Source organism: Propithecus coquereli, unplaced genomic scaffold (genome assembly GCF_000956105.1).
Source record: "Propithecus coquereli isolate 6110/MARCELLA unplaced genomic scaffold, Pcoq_1.0 Scaffold91, whole genome shotgun sequence".
Taxonomy (NCBI): domain Eukaryota; kingdom Metazoa; phylum Chordata; class Mammalia; order Primates; family Indriidae; genus Propithecus; species Propithecus coquereli.
This window is the reverse complement of record NW_012155396.1, coordinates 3,286,377-3,312,444: the sequence shown is the minus strand read 5'-3', so window position 1 is coordinate 3,312,444 and position 26,068 is coordinate 3,286,377. Positions and strand designations below refer to the sequence as shown.

At 39.2% G+C, this 26,068-nt stretch overlaps 2 protein-coding genes across 2 annotated transcripts in view; one reads left to right on the top strand and one right to left on the bottom strand.

The window, feature by feature from the left end:
* The window catches only part of SND1 (staphylococcal nuclease and tudor domain containing 1), a 436,282-nt gene that overhangs the window by 260,822 nt on the left and 149,392 nt on the right, over nt 1–26,068 (bottom strand). The window contains exon 11 of the mRNA XM_012664766.1: nt 18,421–18,510. Coding sequence (XP_012520220.1) covers nt 18,421–18,510 — 90 coding nt within the window. The remainder of the gene's footprint in view (nt 1–18,420; nt 18,511–26,068) is intronic.
* Nucleotides 11,555–12,785, top strand: LOC105826747 (glyceraldehyde-3-phosphate dehydrogenase-like). Its single transcript, XM_012664768.1, is given in 2 exon segments — nt 11,555–12,057; nt 12,060–12,785. Coding segments are annotated over 2 exon segments (987 nt in total). The 5' UTR covers nt 11,555–11,594; the 3' UTR covers nt 12,584–12,785.

Here is a 26,068-nt window from a genome sequence, read left to right as displayed (position 1 = left end):
TAAAACTATTGTAGCTTTACATACACTGCAAAAGCAGACCAAAACTTTGGCAAATAAACCACCTGAGATGGAAGTCAATGAGGTTACGCACAAAGAAGAAAGATCAAGACCAGAGGTTTGCAAAGCTTTCCAAAATCAAGAACTAAGAAAATAGGATGGTAAACAATAGCAAGATGGTTAGAACTACCAAAAATGATGACATTCCATTGCTCATCAATTATGTTTTAAAGCAAGCTTAAGATAAAAAAAGAATGCATGAGGAGACACGTATATGTACAAATTGCAAAGGAATCATCCCCCCTTTCTTACCACTGGGAATGCTATCACTACTGAAGTGATTGATAAGAAGGAAAGACAAAGTGATAAAAACAATAAAAATGGTTAAAAATCAGAATTTGCTTTCTAGGCTATAGAGCTGAAATGAATCTTAAACCTAACTTGTTTTAGTCCTTGAAATAAATAGCTAATGAAGAATCAAGCAGCAAGAAGGAATATCATAGACGTGGTTTTGAATATTTGTTCTGGTCCAATGAATAAAGAGAGAAAACAGATTTCATCTACATCAGGGAATTTAGTTTAAATGCTTATAAAAGCAAACTAAAACCCCAATACTTTCCTAAAAAAAAGGCGCTGACTTTCCATGAAGAAATTAAAGAACTGGAAGATAATTTTTCTGAGATGACAAATGACACTATTGCTGAGGATGTATATAAAATCAGACCTTTTATCAAATATTTTGGTTACTATGCACTTAATTTTGAAAGGGATATCATTTAAAATCAGCGGAAACTTAAAATGTAACACCATGGGAAAAAGACAGTATAACAATATGACATTGGAAATGTATAACCAGTTTCCTTAATTTTTTTGTTTTACATTTTGCCTACCTTTTTAAATAAAGTAGCATTTCCACTTCATTTTGTTTTCAACATACTCCATATTTAATACCATAGTAAATCCTTCATTGCTTAAGTGTTGATTTTGATATGAGTAAACAAGAAGCATCACTCTATAATACAAATCATAACAAATCTTTCACTTGAAGTATCAAGGTACTTTAAACAAAATATGCTACCTACGGGATTAGAAATAAATCCACTGCATAATATTACCTAAACTTAATCAATACCTGAATTCATCAACACCTCCTCAATTAACAGTCCAGCTTCTAAAAGCTAATGTGTCATATTGGGGGTGAGGGGGAATATTTTGAAATGCTGAATTAATTAGTTGAACATTCACTGGGGAACTGAAAAGTAGGCCATCCAACATTTGTTTCTAACTGATGATCAGTTATGGTTAGATAGGTAAATTCAGGAAACTGAGATTCTTTGATTTTGAGTTTCAAGTTTGAGTCTTTCAGAGAATTTCAGGGTAAAAAAAACTGCTGGTGGGGGCATACTTTGGCCTTTCCTTAGCTTCCTTTGGCTCACAGTAAATTAAGTTCTCCCTAGATGTCCTGCCAGTTCCCATGGGAACTCTGGCTGTGCAAAATGTGCAAAAAAAAACCTCAGCAAAGGAGGAAATAATATGTTAAGAGTTCTCTCCCAACTTCCTCTCAGATTCAGGAGATCCCACCATCTGGGGAGCACCTGGGGATGCAAAAGATTTTCTAAAGAAGCAGAACAAGCTACAGACTGTAATCTTGTTAGACTGGTTTTGAAAGCAACCAAGGGGGCTCAAGAAAAGAAAATGCAGGCCACTTTCTCCCTCATAAAAACTCACTCTATATATACCCCCCACCCCACCCATTGCACATTTCACCCTTCCCCTTCTCTCTCTCACTCAGCCTTATCAGAACATAGAATAGAACTAGTTTATTTATTTGTCACATTATACACTGCTCCCTGTTCTTAATTTTCCTAAACCCCGACTCAGTAGTTTGCTGTTATTGGTTGAACTCTTATGATATGCTGCGCACTGCACTGAATGCTTAACATATATACTTACCTCATTTAATGCTCATGACAGAACTGAGTTAGGTAATGCTACCCCAGAGATTCAAACTCATGTTCGTTTTGTTCCAAAGCCCATACACTAAACCCCTACAAATAGCCAACAACAGGATATTGATTAAACATTCACTTGATATTAAATGATAAAAGTACCTCATGTAGAAGACTATTTAATAACACAGAAAAACCATCATATTAAAGGTTACAAAATAGTAAGTAACATATAATTACTAGCTAAGTTGAAGATTACGCAAATACCCAAATGTATATAAAAAAAGATTAGAATAATATACACTCAAGTATTAACAGATTTAACAGATGCTACCCTGGGCAACAGTTTTTCCTTTTCCTTTATGCTTTCCTGTTTTTTCAAAATATTTTTTTAGAATAAACAAGTGTTGCTTTTATGATTGATAAATTGGGCAGTAAACATTATTTATAACAAAAGAGCAAAAACAAAATACAGTATCATAAATAAGAATAAAATGGACAGTATTGCTAGTATTGGCAGAATTCATAATTGCCTTTTCAAGTAGGAAAATTATGGCTAATTTTTCATACAAAAAATTTTGTAGGAAAATTGTAAGCTTGCCCGAAATTATGCAGATCAAATATGATAACCCTTTAGTATCTATAAGCACAGAGAAATGAAACACAAATGCGACGATACTATTTTTGGTGGCATGTATGAAATTTTAAATTTATTTATGATGCTAGCGTTTGTGTAAAACAGGAGAAGAATACACACCCACCCACAAACACATATTCCTATACAGGCCTAAAATATCTCTGAGAGGATTCACAAGGAAATGGTAATACTGGTTGCTTCTAGTATGGTAAGCTGGATCCATGAAGGACGAGGACCAAAGAGAGATCTTCACTTGTATATATTAGCATTTGAATTCTGAATCAAGTAAATGCATTACCTACTCAAAATAGGAATTAAAATAAAAAATGAACACTACATCAAGAGAGAAACTTAAAACAATGATACTGGTTTCCCATTAAATAAAAATGTCTAAAAGATAAAAGATATGTTAAATAACTTAAATGTCTGCCTATTTTACATAATAGTTTGTCAAAAAATATCCTATATTTCCATACTGGCTTTCCTGCCAAATGACGTCAAAATGTCTGTTTCAGCAAATAAAACAACCAAATTCATTTACTTTCTTGATTTGACTTTAAAAATCTTTAGGAGAAAATTTTAAAAGAATCACTGCTTTATCCATATACGTACTTTCTACACATCTATTTTTTTTCACATCCTTTCTACATCTATTTTTAAAATGTAAAGAACAAGTTATGTTATATAAAACAAAATTTTAAAAAATTATGTCTTCCTGTCTGTTTAAAAATTAAAATGAGAAAAAATTCTGTAAGGAAAAATAGCATTGCCTGGCCATACAAATCATCCCAAGGCAAAAAGCAATCCCTGCAAGAAAAGAAAGAAAACAAGGATACAGAGAAATCATTGCTGCACCGCTACCCTAGACACACAGAGGTGGAATACAGAGACGATGACACGGAGTCAAGCAAGAAACAATCAAATCCAAATGTGAATTATAGGAAGCCGGGTCAGGAAACACACAGACTCTGAAGCAGGTCAGAGTGTTACCCAAATAACTATTCTTTTACTAGCTGATACAACATCCAAGCTCCGCACATGCTACTTGTGCTTGGGGCAGCAGCCAGCTTACACATCGTTACAGCACCCAGCAAGGACGCACATCCCCCGGCCCTGGCCCCTCAGCTAGAATTCCTTGGGGAAGGGAAATCCAGATTAAATGGGGTGACTGACATGACTTCTTCCTTGTCCATGTTTTTCCTTCTCCCAAACCAGCAGGAAATGACAGTTAAAGCAGGCAGAGAGTCTTTAAATGTACCACAATATTATCTAACGCGGAAAATTCTGAATGTTCAAGAGAACCCAAGCCCAAGAAGAAACTGGGACCATCAAGCAAAAACTAAGTGGACCCTGTTCAGAGAGAAGCTAACACTCCATTAATTCTGGTACTGAACCAAGCTTCATGCTGCTGGGAAGAAGAACAGAAACAAGAAAAAAAGGCATTCAGCAAATCACTTTTTTCTTCTTAAGGTCAGAAAGGTCCCAGGGATCCACTGCAACAGCCAAGTCAAACATTAAGGCAGATGGAGTATATATATTGGAAAATGAGAGCTACTACAAGCTTAGCATTTTGACATGGGTCATACTGAAAGTCTAAGAACCTTTGAGGAGGGGGATGGAAAATGGAAGGCAGAGAGAAAGGAGAAAAAAGGAAGGATAAATAAAGAAGGAAGAAATAAAATAAGAAGGTTAGAGAGACAGAAAGGAAGAGGAAGTTTGTGTCTGGGAAGTAGAGGATATAAAAGGCTATCAATACCACTCTCAGCCTCTGAATGGTGAGAGACATAATAAATCTATCTAGACTTAGTGATCTTATTACCATTTGCCCCTTGGAAAGCTATGATTAACTACCACCAAAGCAGAAATACCAGAGAACAGCAATATGACTCATCTTTGTCTTTCATCTTGAAAAACTCTTCCATGCTGTGGAGTTCAAACTGCATGTTGCTCTTCTTCCATACTGCTGGCAGCAAGCAAACTCTACCACTGGCAATGGGAGAAACTAGGGGAAAATGTGAAAAAGCACCTGGCTAACGTCAATGAATCAATCATTCTGATGGAGTTTGATTCTAAAGCCATTATTTCAAAATTTAGTGAACCAATGAATGATGGAGGGAAACAAATACCTGTCCTCAGATGGGAGAAAACCATTAGGAACTAGGTCCTAGAGAAGGAGCAAAGAGGTCCTTGCTCCAATAAATAACTGGACTGTAACCCCAAGCATAACCATTTCAACATTTCAGATAAAAAGACATGCTTTGACCATAACTCAGTAACATAAGCAGAGGTGAGGAAGAATGAATTCAATCTCCTAGCTCTGGGGATTTGGGAGTGGGGAGTCAGGCATGGTGGGTAATTAAGATAATTAAAGCCACTCTACAAAAGTTGTAGAAATTTATATTATAACATTCTCAACAAACAGGCCTCTAACATTCAGTGTTCACAGTAATAGTTAAGTACAAAGAACCACCCACGTCACAGGACTCAGAGGTCTGTGTGTGACATACATTCATCGCACCAGGTATTCACATTCATTGATACTTAAAATAGAACAAATCTTTGATGACAAAAAGATTAAACTTTCAGAACTGCAAGAGTAGGTCAATAATGCAAAACAGGGAAACAAATCTTCAAAAAAGGGTTAATAAACAGATCCTTGGAGACTGCCAATCTCTTCCCTTTTTACAGCTGAATTAACTAAGGGCCAAAATAGAAACGGAGTGAGGTGAACAACAACAACTAGAGCACTTCAGGTCCAGGGCTCCAAGCTACTGAGTTTTTTTCTAGCTCCAGCCCATCCTGTGAGGGCAGCCACTATCCTGCAACGGAAACCTGTCTCTGTGTAGTGGCCCTCCTTAGAATCAAAACTAGGAAAACTATACACTTATAAGTAAATGTTGTTATATCAGAGTCTGATTAGAGATACCAGGATAACTAATGGAGCCTTTCTGGATCCTTTAGCAAGATCATCTTTTTAGAGGATGAAAAGGGTTCTACTGGATTTTCCAAATTAAGAAAATAAGGAATACTGAAAGAAATGAATTCATCCCAAGTATAATTATTTGAACATACACAATCTTTAACTGCATGTCTTCCAGTCCCTGAGGTCACAGAAACGTCCCAACTCTTCATTTTGATGTAGCCTGACAAATGTGGACAAGGCTGCAGGTCTGCATTTGAGATGCAGTCTTCTACTTCCATTCTGAGGAACTTAGGCAGTTCCGCCCAACTGTCACACCCAAAATTTATTTCAATGCAGCTGTCTGCTTAGATTCCTTCCCTGTATCTAAGGAATCACAGCTGTCAAAATATTGTGCCCATCTACAAATGAAGAAACGGGGGCATCATGAACATATAGGGCCATAAATTTATGATGTTCTCTCTCAGATGCTGAGATCCGACCAGGAAGCTAAAGAAGCCTCACCAGCTCTCTAGCTGCATGTGGTACCATCTCATCAAACCATGGACCTCTAACTTCTAATAAAAGACCAGGTCACTCGTGTGATTTTCTTCCTTTCTTTCTTCTATTCCTTACTTTTTCTTTCCTTGTCTTTTCATGTTTTTTTATAAATAAAGGGGGGTTAGAGGTTTGGAGGTGATAGAAATGTGGCCTGGTTGGGGGAAGTCAGGTGTTTAACTGGCCACTCGTTTCTCAGTACTCCACTGTGCATCCAAGTCTACGATGACAGGCTCCAAGGGACTGGGCTCAGCAGCAACCTGCCAGGCAAAAAGGTACACCATACATTGCAGACATGGCAAAATGGAGCAAGTCACTGACTTATTTACTTCCATTTCATTTAGACTACTACTGGGGAATAGGAACATTATGAATCCCAAGTCAGTGGGGAGATGGAACAGTAGGGCACAGTCAGGATCTATCAACCTTCTGTCACTTAGAGTTTTAAAATAATAATGCAGAATTCAAACTAAAAAATATTAGTTGAGTAAATTCTTCTGTGATTTTTAAAAAGAACAAATTATAAATGCTGCACATTCTCAATTACGGAAAAAAACACAACATAGAAATAGCCTCTAACCAGACCTACAGCACTAAGGAGTAACTACTCAGGTTGCCTCATGAAGACTTCAAACATCAGCCAAACAATGGGGTGCTGACTATACCATCAAGCATGCTGCCAATCAAATGGAATGATCAGCTAATAATTACAATTTGTAAATAGCAAAATGTAAGAAAAACATATGTATCCTACCTATTTTTAAGGTCTTGGTTTGTATTACAGTCAAATAATGCTATATGTAAAGTTTCCTTGAATTAGGGCTCCAAGTCTATATTAGAATGAGGACATTTAAAAAGCAGGTGACAAGGAAACCATTTCTCCAGCTCAGAGATACACTGTGAGCTTTGTTCATCCCTTCTCCATATATAAATATGCCTGACCATTCTTATGACAAGGCACAGGACGTTGTCAAGGCTTATTGAGGACCCTAACCTGATTCTCAACATCAGGGAAAATCTCAGCAACTGTGAGCTGAGGAAAAGACAAGACACGCTGTTTACCCTATGGAGCTGGAGAGGTAGGTTAGACCTGGAACTATTACTACAGAAATGGACACAAAAATACAGGAGGACAGAGAATGCCAGACTTTACATGGGGAGCCAGGAATGCAGAATCAGGGTGAGATTCCTGACAGAAAAACAAGTGCAAAGGCAGGAGGCTGTGAAACGGCTTGGCATGTCCATGGCACAGTGAGTTCTTTGTGCCATATTATAAGGAGAGTAAAGCAGGAAGTAAGACTGGAAATGGACACAAGATGTTCATTTGAAATTACAATGTTTTACATACAGCTGACTTTCTTTTGTTTTTATATTCATTTAGGGAGTTAGATTCTTTTCTGCAAGCAACTGGGTATCACTAGAGTTGGTGAGGTGATCAGGACCATGCATTGTGAAAGCAACTGTGACAGCAACGTGCAAGATGGCACAGACTGAGGGAATAGGGCAACTAGTTAAGGTGATGTTGCAATAAATAAAATGAGAGATAATGAACACAGACACTAAAAGAGATTCACTGGAAAAACCACATAAAGCAGGATGACTAAGGCAGAATCTGGTGAATCTGGTTAATGAGAAGATTGGAATAGCAGTTGGCAGATTGCTGGCTCTAAAGTTTAGTACAATGGATGGATGATGACATTAACAAAGATCAACAAAGCCAAGTCAGCTTGTGGGTAGAGAAAAAAAATCATGTGGAAACTCGAAACTTTATTTTGGACACAATAAATGTCAACTATCTACTGGAATCTGTAGTTGAGTATCCAGTAGTCAGTAGCTGGAAAGAGAGATCTGTAAGCAGAGAAAGAAGATAGGGGTGGAAATATTCATAAGTAAGAGTCAGCAGTGGGCCTGGCAGCTGAGGCCGTTAAGCATTAATACATAAGGTCACACAGCAGGTGAGACCTTTCCTATCTGTGAAAGATAACCATGATCTGTACAATTCACATTAATATTAATCAAATACTGACAACTGGCACATTTCTGTTATCTTACCAGTTACTTGAATCTGTTCGTATTCAACCTCCCACATGACAATCTTACTGTAAGATAGACTGTAAGCAACTTGCAACAAAGATGATATTTTATTCACTTTTATTTCACCTCCACAAAGGTACTCAACAACCCTATATGCCTTTCTCAATTATTAGTTCTATGAGAATAGGCTCTACCCCCAATGCCTATACCATGGTTTGGCACAGATAAGTTGCTTAAAAAATAATAGAAATGAATTGATTTTACTAGGCTACTAACATGTTAAGATCTTCTTAACATAATGTTTATGCGTGACCAAAGCTTCAGGGACTGAGTCCTAAAGAGAATAGACAGACCAACTGTTGACAGTCATTTTCAGAGGACTACCTGTTCACTGGCCCAGACCAGACCAGTGCAGTGCAGCTCACTTATTAAGGCTAGAAGAGGTGAGAAGGCAAAGTTGAGGAAAAAACACCTTATCTGAAAAAGCCATATTGAAGAGAAAATCTGGGATTCCTATAGTTACCGAAGAAAATTCCTGCATAGCTCCACATAACGCTCAACTCTAAGCAGGCAGAACGTTAGAGATGGTGTTCCATAAGACAGGCTTGTGCTAATTATTCCTAATGTTCTATTCATCAACCTTGAATGGGATGAGCACGGCTCATCAAGAGCCACAGCCAGGAATGATTTCTCCCAGGGTGTGTCATATTTCAAAGTGCTAATTACTGAAGTAGACGTTTTGGAGGCCTTGTGACTAGGATGACCATGAGACAGGGCAGCCTTCTTAAGTGTACATCAGCACTCATCCCTCAAGGAAGGAAAACAGGACAACAGTCTGAGCATAAACCAACGACAAAACTGGAAATGTGCTTGGATTTATCAATTCCTCCACATCAACTGTCAGCTGGTCCAAAGGAGGGAAGGCATTACCACCCAGAAAGAGTATTGACAGAAAGAATAAACACAAATAAAGGAAGTAAGACAAGATAGTCAGAGAATCAGAGATGAAAGAACGCTGACATTATCAAACACTATCCCACAGATTACTATGGCAAAAGAATTACTGAAGTATAACCCAGAAACAAGAAATCTGGCCAAGAATTAAGTGGCCAGATACAAGAGGAATCTAAATTGCTTTCTTACTGTATTAGTTTCCTAGGACTGCTGTAACAAAGTACCACAAATGGGATAGCTTAAAACAACAGAAATTTACCACCACCCCCACAAAGTTCTGGAAGCTTTAAGCCTAAAATCAAGGTGTAGGCACGGTCATTATACCTCCGAAGGCCTTAGGAAGCATCCTCCCTTGCTTCTTCCTAGCTCTGGTACATCCTGGCAATCACTGGCCTTTCCTGGCTTGTAGCTGAATCACTTCAATCTCCATCTTCATTGCGGCATGGCATTCCTCCCTCTGTGTCCAATGCTCTTCTTATGAGGATACTGGTCATTGAATTCAGGGCCCACGATAACCCAGTATTAGTTAAGATTTAACTTAGTTAATTATATCTGCAAAGACCTTATTTCTAAATAAGGTCACATTTTGAGGTTCCAGATGGACAGATACACTGGAGGGATGCTATTCAACCCACTACACATATCATCAGGATGCCAGTAATACTCATGGGGTAGAATTGCTGCATTTTAGGAACACCTGAAAATTTGCCAGAAAAAAAGATAACCACATAAGTGAAAGTAAAAAGGGCAGCTCTAGATATCAGTAAAAGAACTTGTTTCTGATAAAAGCAAAAAGTGTCACTCAGATTTTAAATACATTAAAATGAGGAGCTCATATTTTTAAATTTATAAATGCATGACCCTAATTATGAAGACATAGCCTTAAAATATCACTTCCACCACCTGGCTATAAAGAGCTGACAAATTTCAACATTAGAACCAATAGTCACTGGTGTATCCTACCTTCTTACACAAGCACAAATTATTCATACCCTCAGGAAAGAAATATTCAAGAAACTTAGATGATTGGCCTAACTTTACTGACCATAATAGGCCACACAAAAAGAAACGCTGGAATGTTGGTGCTCTCAGATTAGACTATTTCTGAATGTGTTATTTGACAAATACATAAGAAAAATTTTTTTTCTCATTAGAAAAGTTGTATATATTATCCCTACATGGACCCTTATAAGCAGATAAAATTGCTTATGGAGAAAAAATATTATAAAAAGATAGCAAGTCAGGTTTCCTTTCCAAATAAGCACATCTGTACCCAGTCTTGCTTTACACTTTTCTACAACTTAAGACATTCTGCACAGTATCATCAAGCCCAAGCTCAAAAGAATCTATTCTCTGTAAACCAGGAGGTATAGGAAGTTGGAAGATTTGCAATTCAGCACATTTTATAGGGTTTTTTGGCACATAGGGTTATTTTTAAAGTGGGGGAAAAAAGCCTGTCCTCTCCCTACCCCCAAACACAGCTGAGCTGATTCAGCACAAACCTCCCCCGAAAATAAAATCTCAGTTTGCAGAGAATAAGCATGGAAAGTTCCAGCCCCAAGGACGACATTTCAGAAACCTAGCTAAAAAGATCAGGAGTAGGTGGCTTAAGACAAGCCGACCACAAATCATGTTATAAATATAAGAACTTTCACCAGAAAACTACGAGCAACCTGGGAGTCCAAGGAAGAAAATCTTTACTAATAAGCACAGTAATATAACAGTATTACCCAGAGATATGAGAATCTCGAGGATTCTGGTAGCTAATAAATCATTTTCCACAGGTGAGCATACAGAAGAAATCTCTGGGAAGGCAGTTGAAAACTCTAGCCTCTTCATTTAAGTTAGAGACGCTTTGCTTTCTGAAGAGGGTATTACAACATACATCATACAAATAACACACTTCACCATAGAGCTGTGTGCTCAGCTCAACACCCTGATGGTCCCCAAAGTGCAGAGGTACTTTTCACAATCTTCAGGGGAAAAAAAAAAAAAACAAACCAAGAACTCGTTATCAAAAAGAGCTTTTAGGCAGCAGCAGGAAGAAAGGTACTTGCTGAGTTTCCAGCAACAGGCAACTCCCCAGTCATTTCTGTTAATCAACCTTCACCAAACAAGGAAGCTAATGACTCAAGGTGTAAAAGATTAGGATCATTCCCAAAACCCAAATGGTAAGGGGCGTATACAATGAACCTTGGTCCCCAGTACATAACTGGCACATTCCTATTACACCCAAGTGGGAGAACTCTTACTACAAAAAGGCATGGTCAGAAATTACAAGTCATTCAAAACATCTCTCAGATTTGGTGAATATAGTCAGTCATTTATTCAAAAAATTTACAGCCACACTGATGGTAACAGCTGGCACTGAGAAGGCAAGGACAAGCAACCTTGTATACACCTGTCAATTTAAATCACAATGCATTCACAACCTTAGGGCCTGTTTTCATCATTAATGTAAAGGAATTTTCCACAGTGTGAATGAATCAAATTAATATGAAGTGAAAAATGTGGAAATGAGGCTCTCTGGTCCTCCCGTTCGACAGACAGCCGCATCTTCTCGCGCATGGTGAAAGTGAAGGCCGGAATAAACGGCTTTGGCCGTATTGGGCGCCTGGTCACCAGGGCTGCTTTTAACTCTGGCAAAGTGGACATTGTCGCCATCAATGACCCCTTCATTGACCTCAACTACATGGTCTACATGTTCCAGTACGACTCCACCCACGGCAAGTTCCATGGCACAGTCAAGGCGGAGAACGGGAAGCTTGTCATCAATGGCCATCCCATAACCATCTTCCAGGAGCGCGATCCCACCAAAATCAAATGGGGGGAAGCGGGCGCCGATTACGTTGTGGAGTCCACGGGCGTCTTCACCACCCTGGAGAAGGCCGGAGCTCACCTAGATGGGGGTGCCAAGAGGGTCATCATTTCTGCCCCGTCTGCTGACGCCCCCATGTTTGTGATGGGCGTGAACCACGACAAGTACCAAAACAACCTCACCATCGTCAGCAATGCCTCCTGCACCACCAACTGGTCATCCATGACAACTTTGGCATCGTGGAGGGACTCATGACCACAGTCCATGCCGTCACCGCCACCCAGAAGACCGTGGATGGCCCGTCTGGGAAGATGTGGCGTGATGGCCGTGGGGCTCTCCAGAACATCATTCCCGCGTCGACTGGCGCAGCCAAGGCTGTGGGCAAGGTCATCCCCGAGCTGAACGGGAAGCTCACTGGCATGGCCTTCCGCGTCCCCACTGTCAACGTGTCGGTGGTGGACCTGACCTGCCGTCTGGAGAAGCCGGCCAAGTATGATGACATCAAGAAGGTGGTGAAGCAGGCGGCGGATGGCCCCCTCAAGGGCATCCTGGGCTACACTGAGCACCAGGTTGTCTCCTCTGACTTCAACAGTGACACCCACTCTTCCACCTTTGATGCTGGTGCTGGCATTGCCCTCAATGACCACTTTGTAAAGCTCACTGCCTGGTATGACAATGAATTTGGCTACAGCAACAGGGTGGTGGACCTCATGGCCCACATGGCCACCAAGGAGTAAGAGCCCCGGACCACCAGCCCCAGCCAGAGCACAGAGGGAGAGAGAGGCCTCAGCTGCTGGGGTGTCCCTGCCTACTCAGTCCCCACCTCCCTGAGAATCTCCCCTCCTCACAACATAGTTTCCATGCCAGAGCCCCTGAAGAATGGGAGGGGCCTAGGGAGCCCCACCTTGTCATGTACCATCAATAAAGTTCCTTGTACTCGGAAAAAAAAAAAAAATGTGGAAATGACAAAAGAGATGTTTATAAAATCCAAACTAAAATACATCAGAGGTAATTGAGAACAAGAATCTCCAAGCTTTATACTTTACACAGCTGATCAAGTAACACACCGCAATAGACAGAACTTACAAGTGTTTTTAAAGAAAAGAACAACCCTGTTAAATAGCCAAAGAGAAGAGGGGAGTCCTTCATAGGAATGCTCTGTGCCCTTGAAGAGCTCTCACTAGCTGAGTGAAAAACTGCTCCTGCTAAGCAATGTTGCTGCTAGTACCTTCAGAGATCTGTCCTTGTACAAGTAGAACAAGCACCTAGAGTGCTCCTCAACTTCTCCCTGGCTCTGGGCCAAGAAAAAAAGCAACACCTGTCCTTCCTTTCTCCCTGATGCTCCCAGAAGTCTCATCTATGCCCAGGGATTGAAGAGAAAGGGAATTCAGCTTCAGTATTGGCTTAGCAATGTTACCTGTGATCTCACATTGTCTGTATAACTAGGAGCAGAACATGTAATCTGACGCTGGTTTCTCTGAAGAACAATTTAATGAAACACCACCTCAGAGGGACATCTCAAAGACTAATGAGATAATGTCTAGAGGGCTGAAAGCACTCTGAAGGCAGATATATGGTGCTGTTCCCACCTCCTGATAGCTGTAGACTAGGACAAAGCAGCTGAAGAATCAACTTTCTGTAGCATGTGAAGTATATGTTATATACAGGAACAGACATTATCCCCAAAAGTACCATGACCCTGTCTACCATCTCAGTCAGTATATCCATCGGAGAACTGGATCTTTCTAGATGGTCTTTAATTCAGCACAGCAATTAAAAGCACTGGTATCTGGGTAAAGTACTTAATTTCTATGGGCTCTGGTTTCAGTAAAGATAGGAACAATATGTAGATCTTGCAGGGTTGAGGTGAAAGTTAAAAGTGAAAACAATGCTCTTAGAGTTCAGTGCTTACCACAAAGAGAGAACTCAATAAATGGCAGTCCTAATCCTTTAAGATATAATGGGCATTATATAAAGTGCTTTAAAAAACAGAGTCTGTCTAGTTCACAGAACAAATTTAAATGGTATGAAAATCATACAAAGGTAACCACCAAATTACAAATGAACCACATCTCCTAAAATCTCCTAGACATTTAGAAGATTTTATTCCATAGAAACAAGGCTATAAACAGTAGTTGAGTTGCCAACCTAGCTCACAGAAGCACATTTACCCAGAATAGAGATAATAACATTACAAAAATATTAACTGTTTCCAGATTGATTTCGGACTACTGAAATGAGGAGGCTACCTCACCCTAATTCTTGTGGGAAAACCAGTAAGGCGGCTACAGCAGTCCAAGCCAGAAGAGATAGAAGCAAGGCTACAGTGGTGCAATGGAAGAGGAAGAAACATTCAGACATACATCCAGCAGGCCTTCGTGAGGGATTGAAACAAGATGGGGTCAAAGATGTCTCTGACAGCAACAGATAATGGAGTAACTCCCAAAACACTGGAGGAGACCCAGCTGTCTGCTAGATGATCGTGAATTTAGTCTTCACCATGCTGGATTTATAATTCTGGTGTATACATGGAGATCATTCCCATCTCCATACCCCAAAAGTACGTACCTCAGGAAAGACAGTTTTTGAAAGGAGAAAAACAATCTAAAGCAACCTGGATTTGAAATAACTCACTAAATGATTTATAGCCCCATCATTTCGCAAATACCTGCGCTGATCAAGAAAAATGCCCAATTTTAAGTGCCTAAAAAAGAGCCAGGCTTGCTCATGGGACAAATTTCAATTGCATGAAAATCATACAAAGGCTGCTGCTAGTTTACAAATGAAGACCATCTCCAATATTTGCTTATTCAAAAGAAACAGTAAAAAAGACATTAAGGGACTAGGCATATATTTTGGGAGAAAGGTCTCTGATGATAGGACAGCCTGCAACGAACATCTATTGCCAGCATTGAAGCATGAATGCACTCTGGCTTCTTGCAATTCCATCTCTTCCACCACTTTTGACCCTCCAATTGTCCAAACGAATTCCAACTTTAAATACAATGGTTCCCATGGTGATAGAAATTCTGCAATTAAGGGATTGAAGTTTAGGAATGATTCATATGTCATTTTAAAATGCTGTATTACATGGATAAAAAATATTGAGATTCAAGGCCGGGCGCGGTGGCACACGCCTGTAATCCTAGCTCTCTGGGAGGCCGAGGCGGGCGGATTGTTTGAGCTCAGGAGTTCGAAACCAGCCTGAACAAGAGCGAGACCCCGTCTCTACTAAAATTAGAAAGAAATTAATTGGACAACTAAAAATATATAGAAAAAATTAGCCGGGCGTGGTGGCGCATGCCTGTAGTCCCAGCTACTCGGGAGGCTGAGGCAGAGGATTGCTTGAGCCCAGGAGTTTGAGGTTGCTGTGAGCTAGGATGATGCCACGGCACTCTAGCCCAGGCAACACAGTGAGACTCTGTCTCAAAAAAAAAAAAAAAATTGAGATTCAACTTTAGATATTCCATGTTGGGGGGAAATTCCAATGAAGATCACAGTTATTACCTTATTCTGCTGAAAGCAAAATGACTAGGACATGAAAACTCTTATATTCCATGGGCTGACCTCTAAGCATTAAGGACAAAAAAATATTGACACAGATTAAATTGCTCCTGCTATTATTAATACAAGAGGACTGTAGCTCTGGTTCTTCTACAAGGGCATGAACCTCACCATCTTACACATTGAGGAAATCATTTTGGAAAACTGGAAGACATGTTAAAGTTACCATAAATTCCATTTCCATGATAAACCCCTAAAGAAATTAACAAGAAAATTTTTTACCATGAGTATTCCTTAGTCAAGATTTTAGTGGAAGGATGGCAGATGGCAAACAGGGGGATGGGAAGGGCATTCTACCAAGCAGGATGGCAATTTAGGCAGCTGCTGAAACACTTCAAAAATAAACACGTATTCTTCTACCACTCCCTCAATTAGAAACACACACACACTCTTTAGCACTAGCACATACTCATTTTGTACAGTCTAAAGCCCTGAAACCACATCGAACGAGATAACACTTGAATCCAGGACTACCACCATCCTGGATTCTCACAACAGCTCCACGACAGAGGGCAGGCAAGTCATATTCCCAGTTCACAAATGATAAAACCAACGCTCTGAGAGTAGTACGGTTACTTTACTTAAGGCATTTATCCAGAATTAAATCTTGGGAGTGACTCAACATGAATTTCCAAAAATGGGACAGAGGTCATCAAAGTCAACAACCTTAGCAGTTTACCTTCAATCTTATTTCTCTACATTCTAGAAACTCCTCAAAATTGTCATATTATGGACTCTCTGGGGAGGTCAAGCAATTGTCTAGTCAGAGAAGATGATTTCACTGCCATTAACTTCCTTAAGCTGTGTCAGGGTGCCCTAATCAGCTTTTGTGCACACAGGCACATAGACGCACATGCTCCCTTGCCGTGCCTCTTAATCACCACGTGCCATGCTGAACAGCTGCAGAGGTCTAAAGGGAATTGGCAGAAATGTGCAATGATGTGCTAGCCACCCCCCTGAGGCAGCAACTGCCCTGCCTGCTCCCAGATGCCAGAGCACATGGGCGTTCACTGTCGCAACTGTTAGGTCCAGAAGACAGGCAAGTGGTTTCAGGTGGTGAGTCAGGAAAAGCAGTTTGCACCAGGAATGTTCCAGCCCAGCAGAGCTGAGATGCATCCTACTCCCTACATGGGGATGCGATATTCATCATTTATACAATGTCACTGTGGGGGACAAAACTTGGGCTCAGCACAAATAGAATCCAATCAACTCTGCTGCACAGGGAACAGTAAACAAGGCTTCTCCCACTAAGAAGGAACCTAATTGCTTAAGAATTGACACCGTATCTGACACTGGAGGTCAGTCCTTTTATGCTGTGATAGAAGACTTTACAATGGCCTGGCACATAGTCCTTGAGAGCAGAGGCTTGGGCTAACCTCCCAGGACCATTCAGCAGCTGCTGCAATAAGCTGTGATCTATGTTCCCAGGGATGAAACAGAATCAGGGTAAGGCAATATTCAAAGAAACCAGGTGGATGCCATAAAACATGCCACACAACTGGCTGCACACAAATCAGATATGTGCTGCCACTCCTTTCAATGTGATTTCGGATGGATTTCAATAGAAATCCACACTTGTGAGGCAATTTCCGGTTGTCTATATGCAATTGTTTATGAGCCAGTAAATGAATGATATGATAGCAACTTGGTGAAATAGACACGTTAGACATTAGATCAGATAACAGGAGATCTAGAAATTGAAAGAGGCTTAAAGCCATCATTCGCACTACACTTCATGAATGAATATAGCATTCTGTCAGTTTTTATACAATGACAAATGAGCCTATTCTCTGAAGAAACCTGAGAAGATTTAATACTCATTTTAGGGAATCTGGTTTCTCTACCTCAAAATTAGCAATTCCACCTTATGTCCAACTTCAAAATCTCTTGTTATAATTTAACATCCTAGTGACTATGAAATATAATAAAATAGGTTATATTTATATTTATAATACACTATTTTGGCACTAGTTCAAAAGCTATAGCCTTATCAAACCTGTCACAACATCAAGAGTTTAAGGAATGCTAAAATGGCTTTAATGTGCTATTGTCAGACAAAAAAAAGGAATGGCCTTACCTTTCTGAGGATATAATAAAAATCAAACCAAAATTCCTAGAATCCAAACTGAAATTAAGTCAGGAAAAGATGAATCACAGTCCCTCCCTGAACAGAGTTCCCTCAATTACCATGAAAAGAACTATTCCATTCATTTTCTTCATTCATCCAGGACACAAGGAACCACCCAGGACTTTTACTGGGGGGGAAGCAGGGGCAGGTGTCAAGAAAAATAAGGGTATGCTTGAAGGCTCACTATCAGCTTCCAAAATGCAAATTCTGTAGCTGGTCATAGAGTATTATGCTTTAATGTAGGTCACAAGGAAATGTACTCTAGGGTCTCCGAGCTGTTACACTAGACTACAAAGTCAACGTGCTACACAAAAATCTGCACAGGAACTACCCAGAAGCCATGCACACCTTCTTGATAAAAGGCTCCCACAGCATCTACAGTAGAGGCTATAGGAAATTTTATAAGTCGGAGAAATAGAGGTAGCATTCACACCATAGTGCATTCCAATGAGCATGCTCCTATCTCAGGAGAGCCCCTCTTTCCCTCCTTATAGACAGCCTATTCCTCAGAAGTAGAAGCATGAAAAAGCAGAAACCTTCCCTTACTAGTAAATCCTATAGCCCCAGACTTGTAATGAAGGTGGCTGGAGAGAACAAAAGAGCCAAGAGAATGGAGCTCAGGGCAATATGCAATTATTGAAAGTGGACCTAAGCCTGGACTCTGTAATGACAGTGTTAGCAAACTGCGGTCAGGGTCCCAGTTTTAAACCTCTCCCAAGGGGTATCACTTCCTGACACATAGACACATCTCTCTTCATATCAAAGTAATTCTACTTGACTTGGTGGAGGAGTTGGTAAAGGGCCCAACTTAAAATAATCATCTCCAAAGGATTAGCTTAAGCCCAACCATTTGCAAATATGTTTCTGTCATCACTTACTTACCTTCTTCCCAATAAGCTTTTTTCGAAGAAATTCCCGGGCCTCAAACATGTAGGGAATGTCATACAGGGGGCGTAATTTCTTGTTCTTATCCTAAAAACAAAATACCACATTAGAATGAAAAAAACCAAAAACCAAAAACAAATGAACACTGCCAGTAGCACAAGATACTGGAATGTATCTGAAATTGGCTATCTCATGGTATCACAAATATTAAGTAAGTGTGAGACACATAAAAAGATTAGTAAATATTTGGTTGAAATTCTCTGTTAGAAGAGGATTATCTTTTCCACAAGATAGGCTCAAAAATAAGCAATGAAATGTTTGTAATTACATAAACAGGAATGTTCATCAACAGGGAAATAGCTACATAAACTGTAATACAGAAGCAGCTGAATAAGTATTAGGACTCTTCAAATATTCAGAGACACTCTATAAATCTAATTCTACTACTACAAAGCCTTATTGAGCACCTACCAACTATTAAGTCTATACAAACCCTTCTGTAAACATATGTATATATTGATACTCAAGAATCTTGAAACTTAACGTAGCAATAAAAGAAATCCTACACATATGAAATAGCAACATAAAGCAGTTTTGATTAAGTGCTAAATTATGTGATGCAGACTAGGGACTAAATGCTATAGGAGTTCAGGGAAGTGGAAAGAAAGAAGTAATCAGGAAATGTTTCATTGACAAGGTGGGATTTAATATGAGTGTGCAGGATAGGAAAGAACTAGGAAGATAATTAGAGTTGGAAAAAAACAGAACAAACAGAAGGAGAGAGGCAGGAAGGAATAGTATGTCAACACACACGCAAACGAACACACAATTACTTTATTATCTCGTGGGCCCCAGACTCCTCCCCCTCCACCTCAAATAAGGTGACTGTTCTAAGTAACGTCATTATGAGATGATGCAAGAAGGACTAAGATAAAGGTGACTTAAGTGGGAAGGGATAGGCATCTGAGAGACATGAGAACCTTTTGAAGAAATGAAGTAACAGGAACTGACAATGGCATGGAGAGAGGGGATAAAAGAGTAGGAATCCAATATTGAGTCACCATGACATGCATAACAAGTCAAGAGACGTTTGGCTTTTGGCGGGAGGCGAGGAGGAGTGGAAGATGTGAGTAAGAAGCATGAGATCTTGGCTAGACCAGTTGGTATAATTACTTTAATGTCTCTCTCCCACTAGCCTGTAAGTTCCAAGACAACAGAGACACTGTCTATTTTTAACTCTCCACAACACAGTACCTCCCTCATAGAGCATACTCAATAATTACAGTTAGACTAAGTAGCTACAAAAGAAACATGCAGAATGATATGCAAAGATAAAGTGTGCTAGAATAGGACTCCCACAGATTTGGGAATCTCCAGGAACCAGATAATATTTGGAAAAAAACAAAGACAGGAAGGAGAAAATCAAGGACTAACTCCTAACCTAGATGTGCACCACAGATCCCCTGTCCTCTATGGTTATCCATAAGTGACAGCTTTGCCATCTGTTATGCACCTGACAAAACCAGATACCTCTGTGTAATACATTCTGTACTCAAAGAAGATAAGAATATCTTTTTTTTTTTTTTTAAGTAGCCACCTACTCTCAAGTAAAGAACTTTCATCATTTTAATGCCCCATTTTAAAATTTGTCCTGTGGTCAGGGTCTTATTTAGATAAAGGGGCTCGAAATAGATGCAAACTTCCAGATGCAAACTAAGCCTCAGTGTACTGAACACATCATATAAACATTTTAATTCATTGATTATGACTAAGAAAATCTCTTATGAGAATGTAGATAATTCTGTCAGAGGCAAGGAAACTTGAGCTTCCCATTCATTATCCAACTATTTTCTACTTCTTGTTTAAAAAAACAAAATAAACTCCATTGTCATCATTAGTCCAGTGGCATTCTAGGAAGTTAAGGCACCTCCTTCTCCCAGATGATGTGTGGGAATCCATATACTCTACACAGAAAGAACTGGGGTGGTCCAGCTCTGATCAAGGTCCTGGGATGTTATGATCACTGTCTACTAGTGGGATATGATCCGAAACATGAGATTCTTTAGAGGAACAAAATAAGGCTTTCTTACATTAATAGAAAATAACAACGAAAATGGGATGCACAAAAGTTGCCCAGGCTAGGTTAACACAAGGGACAGATGTATAGGATGATGGATATTTTATAAACATCCTGGAAGCCACGTGAAAACAGAAGGTCACAAATCAGAGATTTATTTTCAAGACAAGTATATCATAAAAGCCATAAAATAGTTAGTGTTGACACTTGATACAGTAAGAATGCAGAAGACGCTAGATGCCAGTAATAAACAGGATTTTTAATAAAGACAAAATGAATGGTTATCACAATCAGCCCTCAGAAATAAAGAAGTGTCAGTGTATTCATATTCACCAAGCAACAGAGGACAGCCTATTTACAGAGAGTAGCTGTGTGATTACAAAAGCCTAAGTGAACATTTCCAAAAATGAATTGAATGAAATAACAACAGTGACCTTACATAGCCTTACAATTTGCCATAGAACCTGGAATTCTGCGCTTTACCCTACATATTCTGAAACAGTGCATAGGTACAAATAAGCCTTCAAATGAAGATCATGGGGATGAGGTTCTCTGAATAAGAATCGTTCTCTAAATAAGAATCCTGCTTTTAAGATACTCCATAGGACTGGGCCAAGCCAAAATACCCTTGAAAGAATGAAAGAAAATAAATAGTGTACCAACAAACACCCCAATAAAAAATAGGACAACTTTAGAGTGTGATTATATGTCTCTCATGAAGTTAGGAAAGAACTAATAGTCACAAGCAGAAAACAAGATATCACAAGTGAAAACAGAATGATCTTGTTACTCTAACCCTTCAGAGCTAGTAGGTATTGACATCCGCAAATATCTTACGAGAGAGATACTAGAAGTCCCTGAGAAACCACAAAATACAAGCAATTCCTCCAAATTACCAGGTACATAAAAGCCTTTGAAATCTCTAAGAGGCAATTGGGGTATGGAATGTATTCTGAGAAAACAGGACTTTAGCGGAATCTTGTCTGCTTAAAAAGAACTGTCTAGTTTAGATTCTAATTTACATGGAAATTTTTTTGTAAAAAAATAAAAATAGAAAAAAAATGCTTGCTTTATCTGGTGGGCAGATAATATACAAACCAATATGTGCTGTAATCACTATTCATCCTGCGAAATGACATGGCACATAGGCCCTGCAATGACTCACGTTAGAGACAGAAGAGATAATGTCAGTCATCTATACCTCTCACCAGTTTCGCAGAGATGTCCAGTACCCCCATCTCAGCATCTAAAAACATGACTGGCACTTTTACAGAAAGACATTTTTGGCTGGCTGCCAAAATGGGTGGTCTGGTCAATGTTCATTAGGAGGGAATGAAGGGGACTTCTAATCAAGTCTCCATTCTCAACTCCTGTTCAAACCTAATTTTACCTAGCCTATTCTTAAAAACTGTAGGCATAAAGCTTAATGACCTTGGGGTAGTACAGGATTTCTTAAACAAGGCTGAACAGACACAAATTATGAAACAAAGATTGATAACTGTGGCTCCCTTAAAACTTAAAAAGTTCTTTACTGAAAAGACATCGTGAACAAAGTGAAAGGTCAAAGCACAGACTGTTGGTAGGTGTTAAGTGAAATGCAGAAAGAAAAAGTAGAGCAGGAAGAGAAGGAACAGGGGTGCATGGTTTCACTAAGAAGATTACATTTCATCAAAGACTCAAAGAGGTATGAGATGTCTAGTCATCTGAAGAAAGGCAAAGAGAATAGCCAATGCAAATTAGGTATACGCCTGGAAAGTTCAAGAAAGAGCAAAGACATCACTGTGGCTAGAGCAGAGAGCAGATGGGGAGGTGGTAGAAGATGAAGACACAATTCTGACTTGGTATTTGAAAGAATTACTTTGGCCTTTGTATTGAGAACAGAAACTGTAGCAAGGAAAGGGTGGGGCAAGGGAGACAAATTAGGAGATTATGATAGTAATCTGGTCAGGAAACGATGGTAGACTACATCGAGGTGGTAGCAGCTTGAGATCTGGAAATATTCTGAAAGTAGATAGAAGGAAAATGAAGTGTGAAAGAAAAGGAGGAATTACATTTTTATCTAAGCAAATGGAAAGAAGTGTGGGGTCATGAGATAAAATGGGGAAGACCACAAGTAGAACAGACTGGAGGGAGATAGGTAGGATCAGGAGTTCAGTTATGGATATGCTAAGCTTCAGCTGCTAGATATCCAAGTGGAGATGGTGAGTGGGCAGTTGATTATACAAATATGGAGTTTGGCCTGAACTGCTGAAATACACTTGAAGTTGTAGGCATATAGGTGCTATCTTCTAACATTAAAAGGTGACAAAGGAGACTGAGAAGGAGCAACCAACCAGTAAGCAGGGCAGGAGGAAAGTACCAGACTGTTGTGTCCTGGAAGCCAAGAAAGAAAGTGAATTGACAAGAGGGGATGATCAACTGTGTCAAATGCCACAAAATAAGGCAAGCAAAATGGGAACTAAGATTTGCACTTTGGATCTAGCTCAGTGCGGGTCACTGGTACCCTGACAAGGATAGTTTCGGTGAAGCGTTAGAGGCAAAAGCCTGGTTGGAACCAGGAATGGATGGATACACAAGAGAATGGAAACAGAAAACCTGAAGAAAAGCAACTGTACTAGTTGACCCTTGAACGATTTGGGTTGGAACTGTGTGGGTCCACTCACACTCGTATTTTTTTTCTGCCTCTGCCACCCAGCCCCTCCTCTTCTAGTCAACACCAGGCTAAGAGTAGTCAGGTTTGAGGGGAGTCAAAAGTTATATGTGGATTTTAGACTACATGGGGGTGGGCACCCCTAACCCCCACGTTGTTCAAGAGTTAAACTGTATGTATAGTCCTTTCAAAACTTGTGCTACAAAGGAGTATAAAGAGATTACGTGGATTAAGGGATTAACTGGCAGGGGAGGAGCATAGTGAAAAGAAAGTTTTCGGTTTTGATTTCAGCTGGGGAGAAATAACAGGCAATAGTCAAGTGGTGAACGAATAAATGACAATGCATAAGACAGAAAAGAGAACTGCTAAAGCACTGTCCATGCCATGGAAGGAATGGCTTTACACAGGGACATGATCTGTAGGTATGCAGATTCTGTTAGGTGGACGGACAGATGTGGTACTGAGAGTCAAAGGAAGTTCTCTTCTGATTACTTTATTTACTAAGTAACTCCAACAAATCAATATGAAAAAAGAGAAACAAACAGAAGAGTTGGCAAAAGTTATATATATACACTAAAGTACTCCCACCAGGTATTAAGTATGGGAAAAAAGTATAACTTTTGTTATACTATTATCTACTATCTATTAACTACTATTATTTTGTTATACTATTATCAAGTATAACTTGATAATAATCAGAGAAATGTAAATTGAGATACTATATTACATCATATTGGCAAAAATTTTAAAGGTAAGAATGTGGGGAAATGGGAATGCCCTTTAACTACAGATGGGACTATAAAATAGTTTAACTATTTTGGAACCTGTATATGGGCCTGCACGGCCCTGTTTGGTTAAAGTTGAAGATATGCATATGTCTAACTAGGAAATGCACTTATAGGTAGGTACATATCCTAGAAAATTCTCACCACGTGCAAGAATAACAATGTCCACGTTAACACTGGGTACGGTATAGTCACGCAATAGCATACATAGCAGTTAAGCTGAATTACAGCAACCTAACAAATGAACAAATTTAGAAAATGATATTGAGCTGGAAAAGCAAGTTAAAGAATGACATAGTAAAACCCCACATAAATGCAGTCTAAAACCAGACACAAACAATAGAGTACTATTCATAGAGCTATGTAAGCAGCAAAAGTATAAAAATGCACAGAAGTGAAAAACAAGATTACTGATGTGGGATGGGCTGGCACAGAAAAGGAGAGGAGGAATGAAATACGGTTGAGGACAAATACGCAGGGACTTTCAACTGTATCTTTAACATTTAATGTTAAAAAGGGGAAAAAAAAGGATCTGAAGCAAATAGGGGATAATATAAAGACTGAAAAAGGAACCCAAATGTTTGTTATATTATTCTATAAATCTGGAATTTTTTTAAAGCCAAAAATGTTCAGGGAGAAAAAAATCTCAAAACCTTGTTTGATCACCTTTTCCCATTTCTCACAATGTCTTAAACTTTCATTCCTCTCTTTAGCAGAATAAGCAGCCATTCTTTTCCTTATAAGAAATGCATTAAATTCCATTTTTTTCCACCAAAAAAAAAAAAAAAAAAGATCCTCTTTCATAGATATATCCTGTGAGGGAATAATTTAACTACAAACATGCTATTAAATAAACAGGGTCAAAAACAAATTTGATTTTTATTTTTAAAAGGAGACTCAAACTATAAATATTAATTAATGTAGCCAAGTGGAATTATACTCCATGGTGATCTCAAAACTGACTGTTGAATTAAAACAAGAACTACAGACATGATCAGATTAAAATGGATAAAATTTCAAACAGTAAATAATGGACCAGTCCCAGTTGCCCTGCCTCACATGCCATTTTAATAAACAAAGGCTGCAATTTCCATTTCAATTATAGACTTAAAATAGGAACATTACCACATGCCCAGGGCATATTTACAATTAAGGACCTTTCAATTCCCTTGGCAGCCAGGAGACAGAATACACAGGGATAGTCATTGTTTTATGGTCCTTAACACATACAGTAGCACAATTCCGTAAAAGGCGAGTCTGCTAACTAGAAAGCCACAAGTCAGCAGCTGGGGGAAGGTTTAAGATTATTGTAATCACCTTGGCCAAATGGAAGATATCTTTAATCTTCCTGAGATACCTGAAAGACGATATGCAAATACTTCACATATCCAAATTCCTCCTCAGGAGTTGTTTCAAAGAAAAAGAAGCTTGATTTCCCAACCAGCTCTATTTCATTATCTCCACTCAAAATAACTCTTAATATTCAAAATAGAGTATATTATAGAGACATAATCTAGGTAAGTACCAAATTCACAACAATGTAATGCATTTAGTATATAGTCCAGGAAGCAAAAAATGGTAAACAATAAAAATCGAAATCATATTTTTTTAAAAAAACTAAAGTCTACTTAACAAAATTTACAGGTGTGGGCTTAGAAGGGGGTGATTATGCAAGACTAGCTACCTTAAGTGTTTCATTGCTTTTATAGGACCCTCAAATTTCTCTATTTTTCTGACAACCCTATTTGATCCTGCTGATCCCATGTTCAAGATCTATTAACATGTTTAGAAAGCACTAAAATTTAAAGTGTAATAATAGCTACTGATAACAACCCTATCAAGTAGGTTTAATGCTGATAGCAATCTTATCCAGTAAGGAACAGGAGCCCTCTTTTACTGCAAGGAAGAGGTTTAAAGTTGAAGTAATTTGCCTGACGTCACATAACTAGTAACGGTAGAGCTGGGATCTTGATCCCAGGTCTTCCAGAGGCTCATCACTTGTAGGACAGACACTGCACTCTGTTGGCTTGTTACTGCCAAAAGGCAATCACCACCTGTCAGTGGTTGTCAGGTTTTAGTGTGCCTAGGAATCACCTGGGAACTTACAGTCATGCAGACTGCCAGGCTCACACA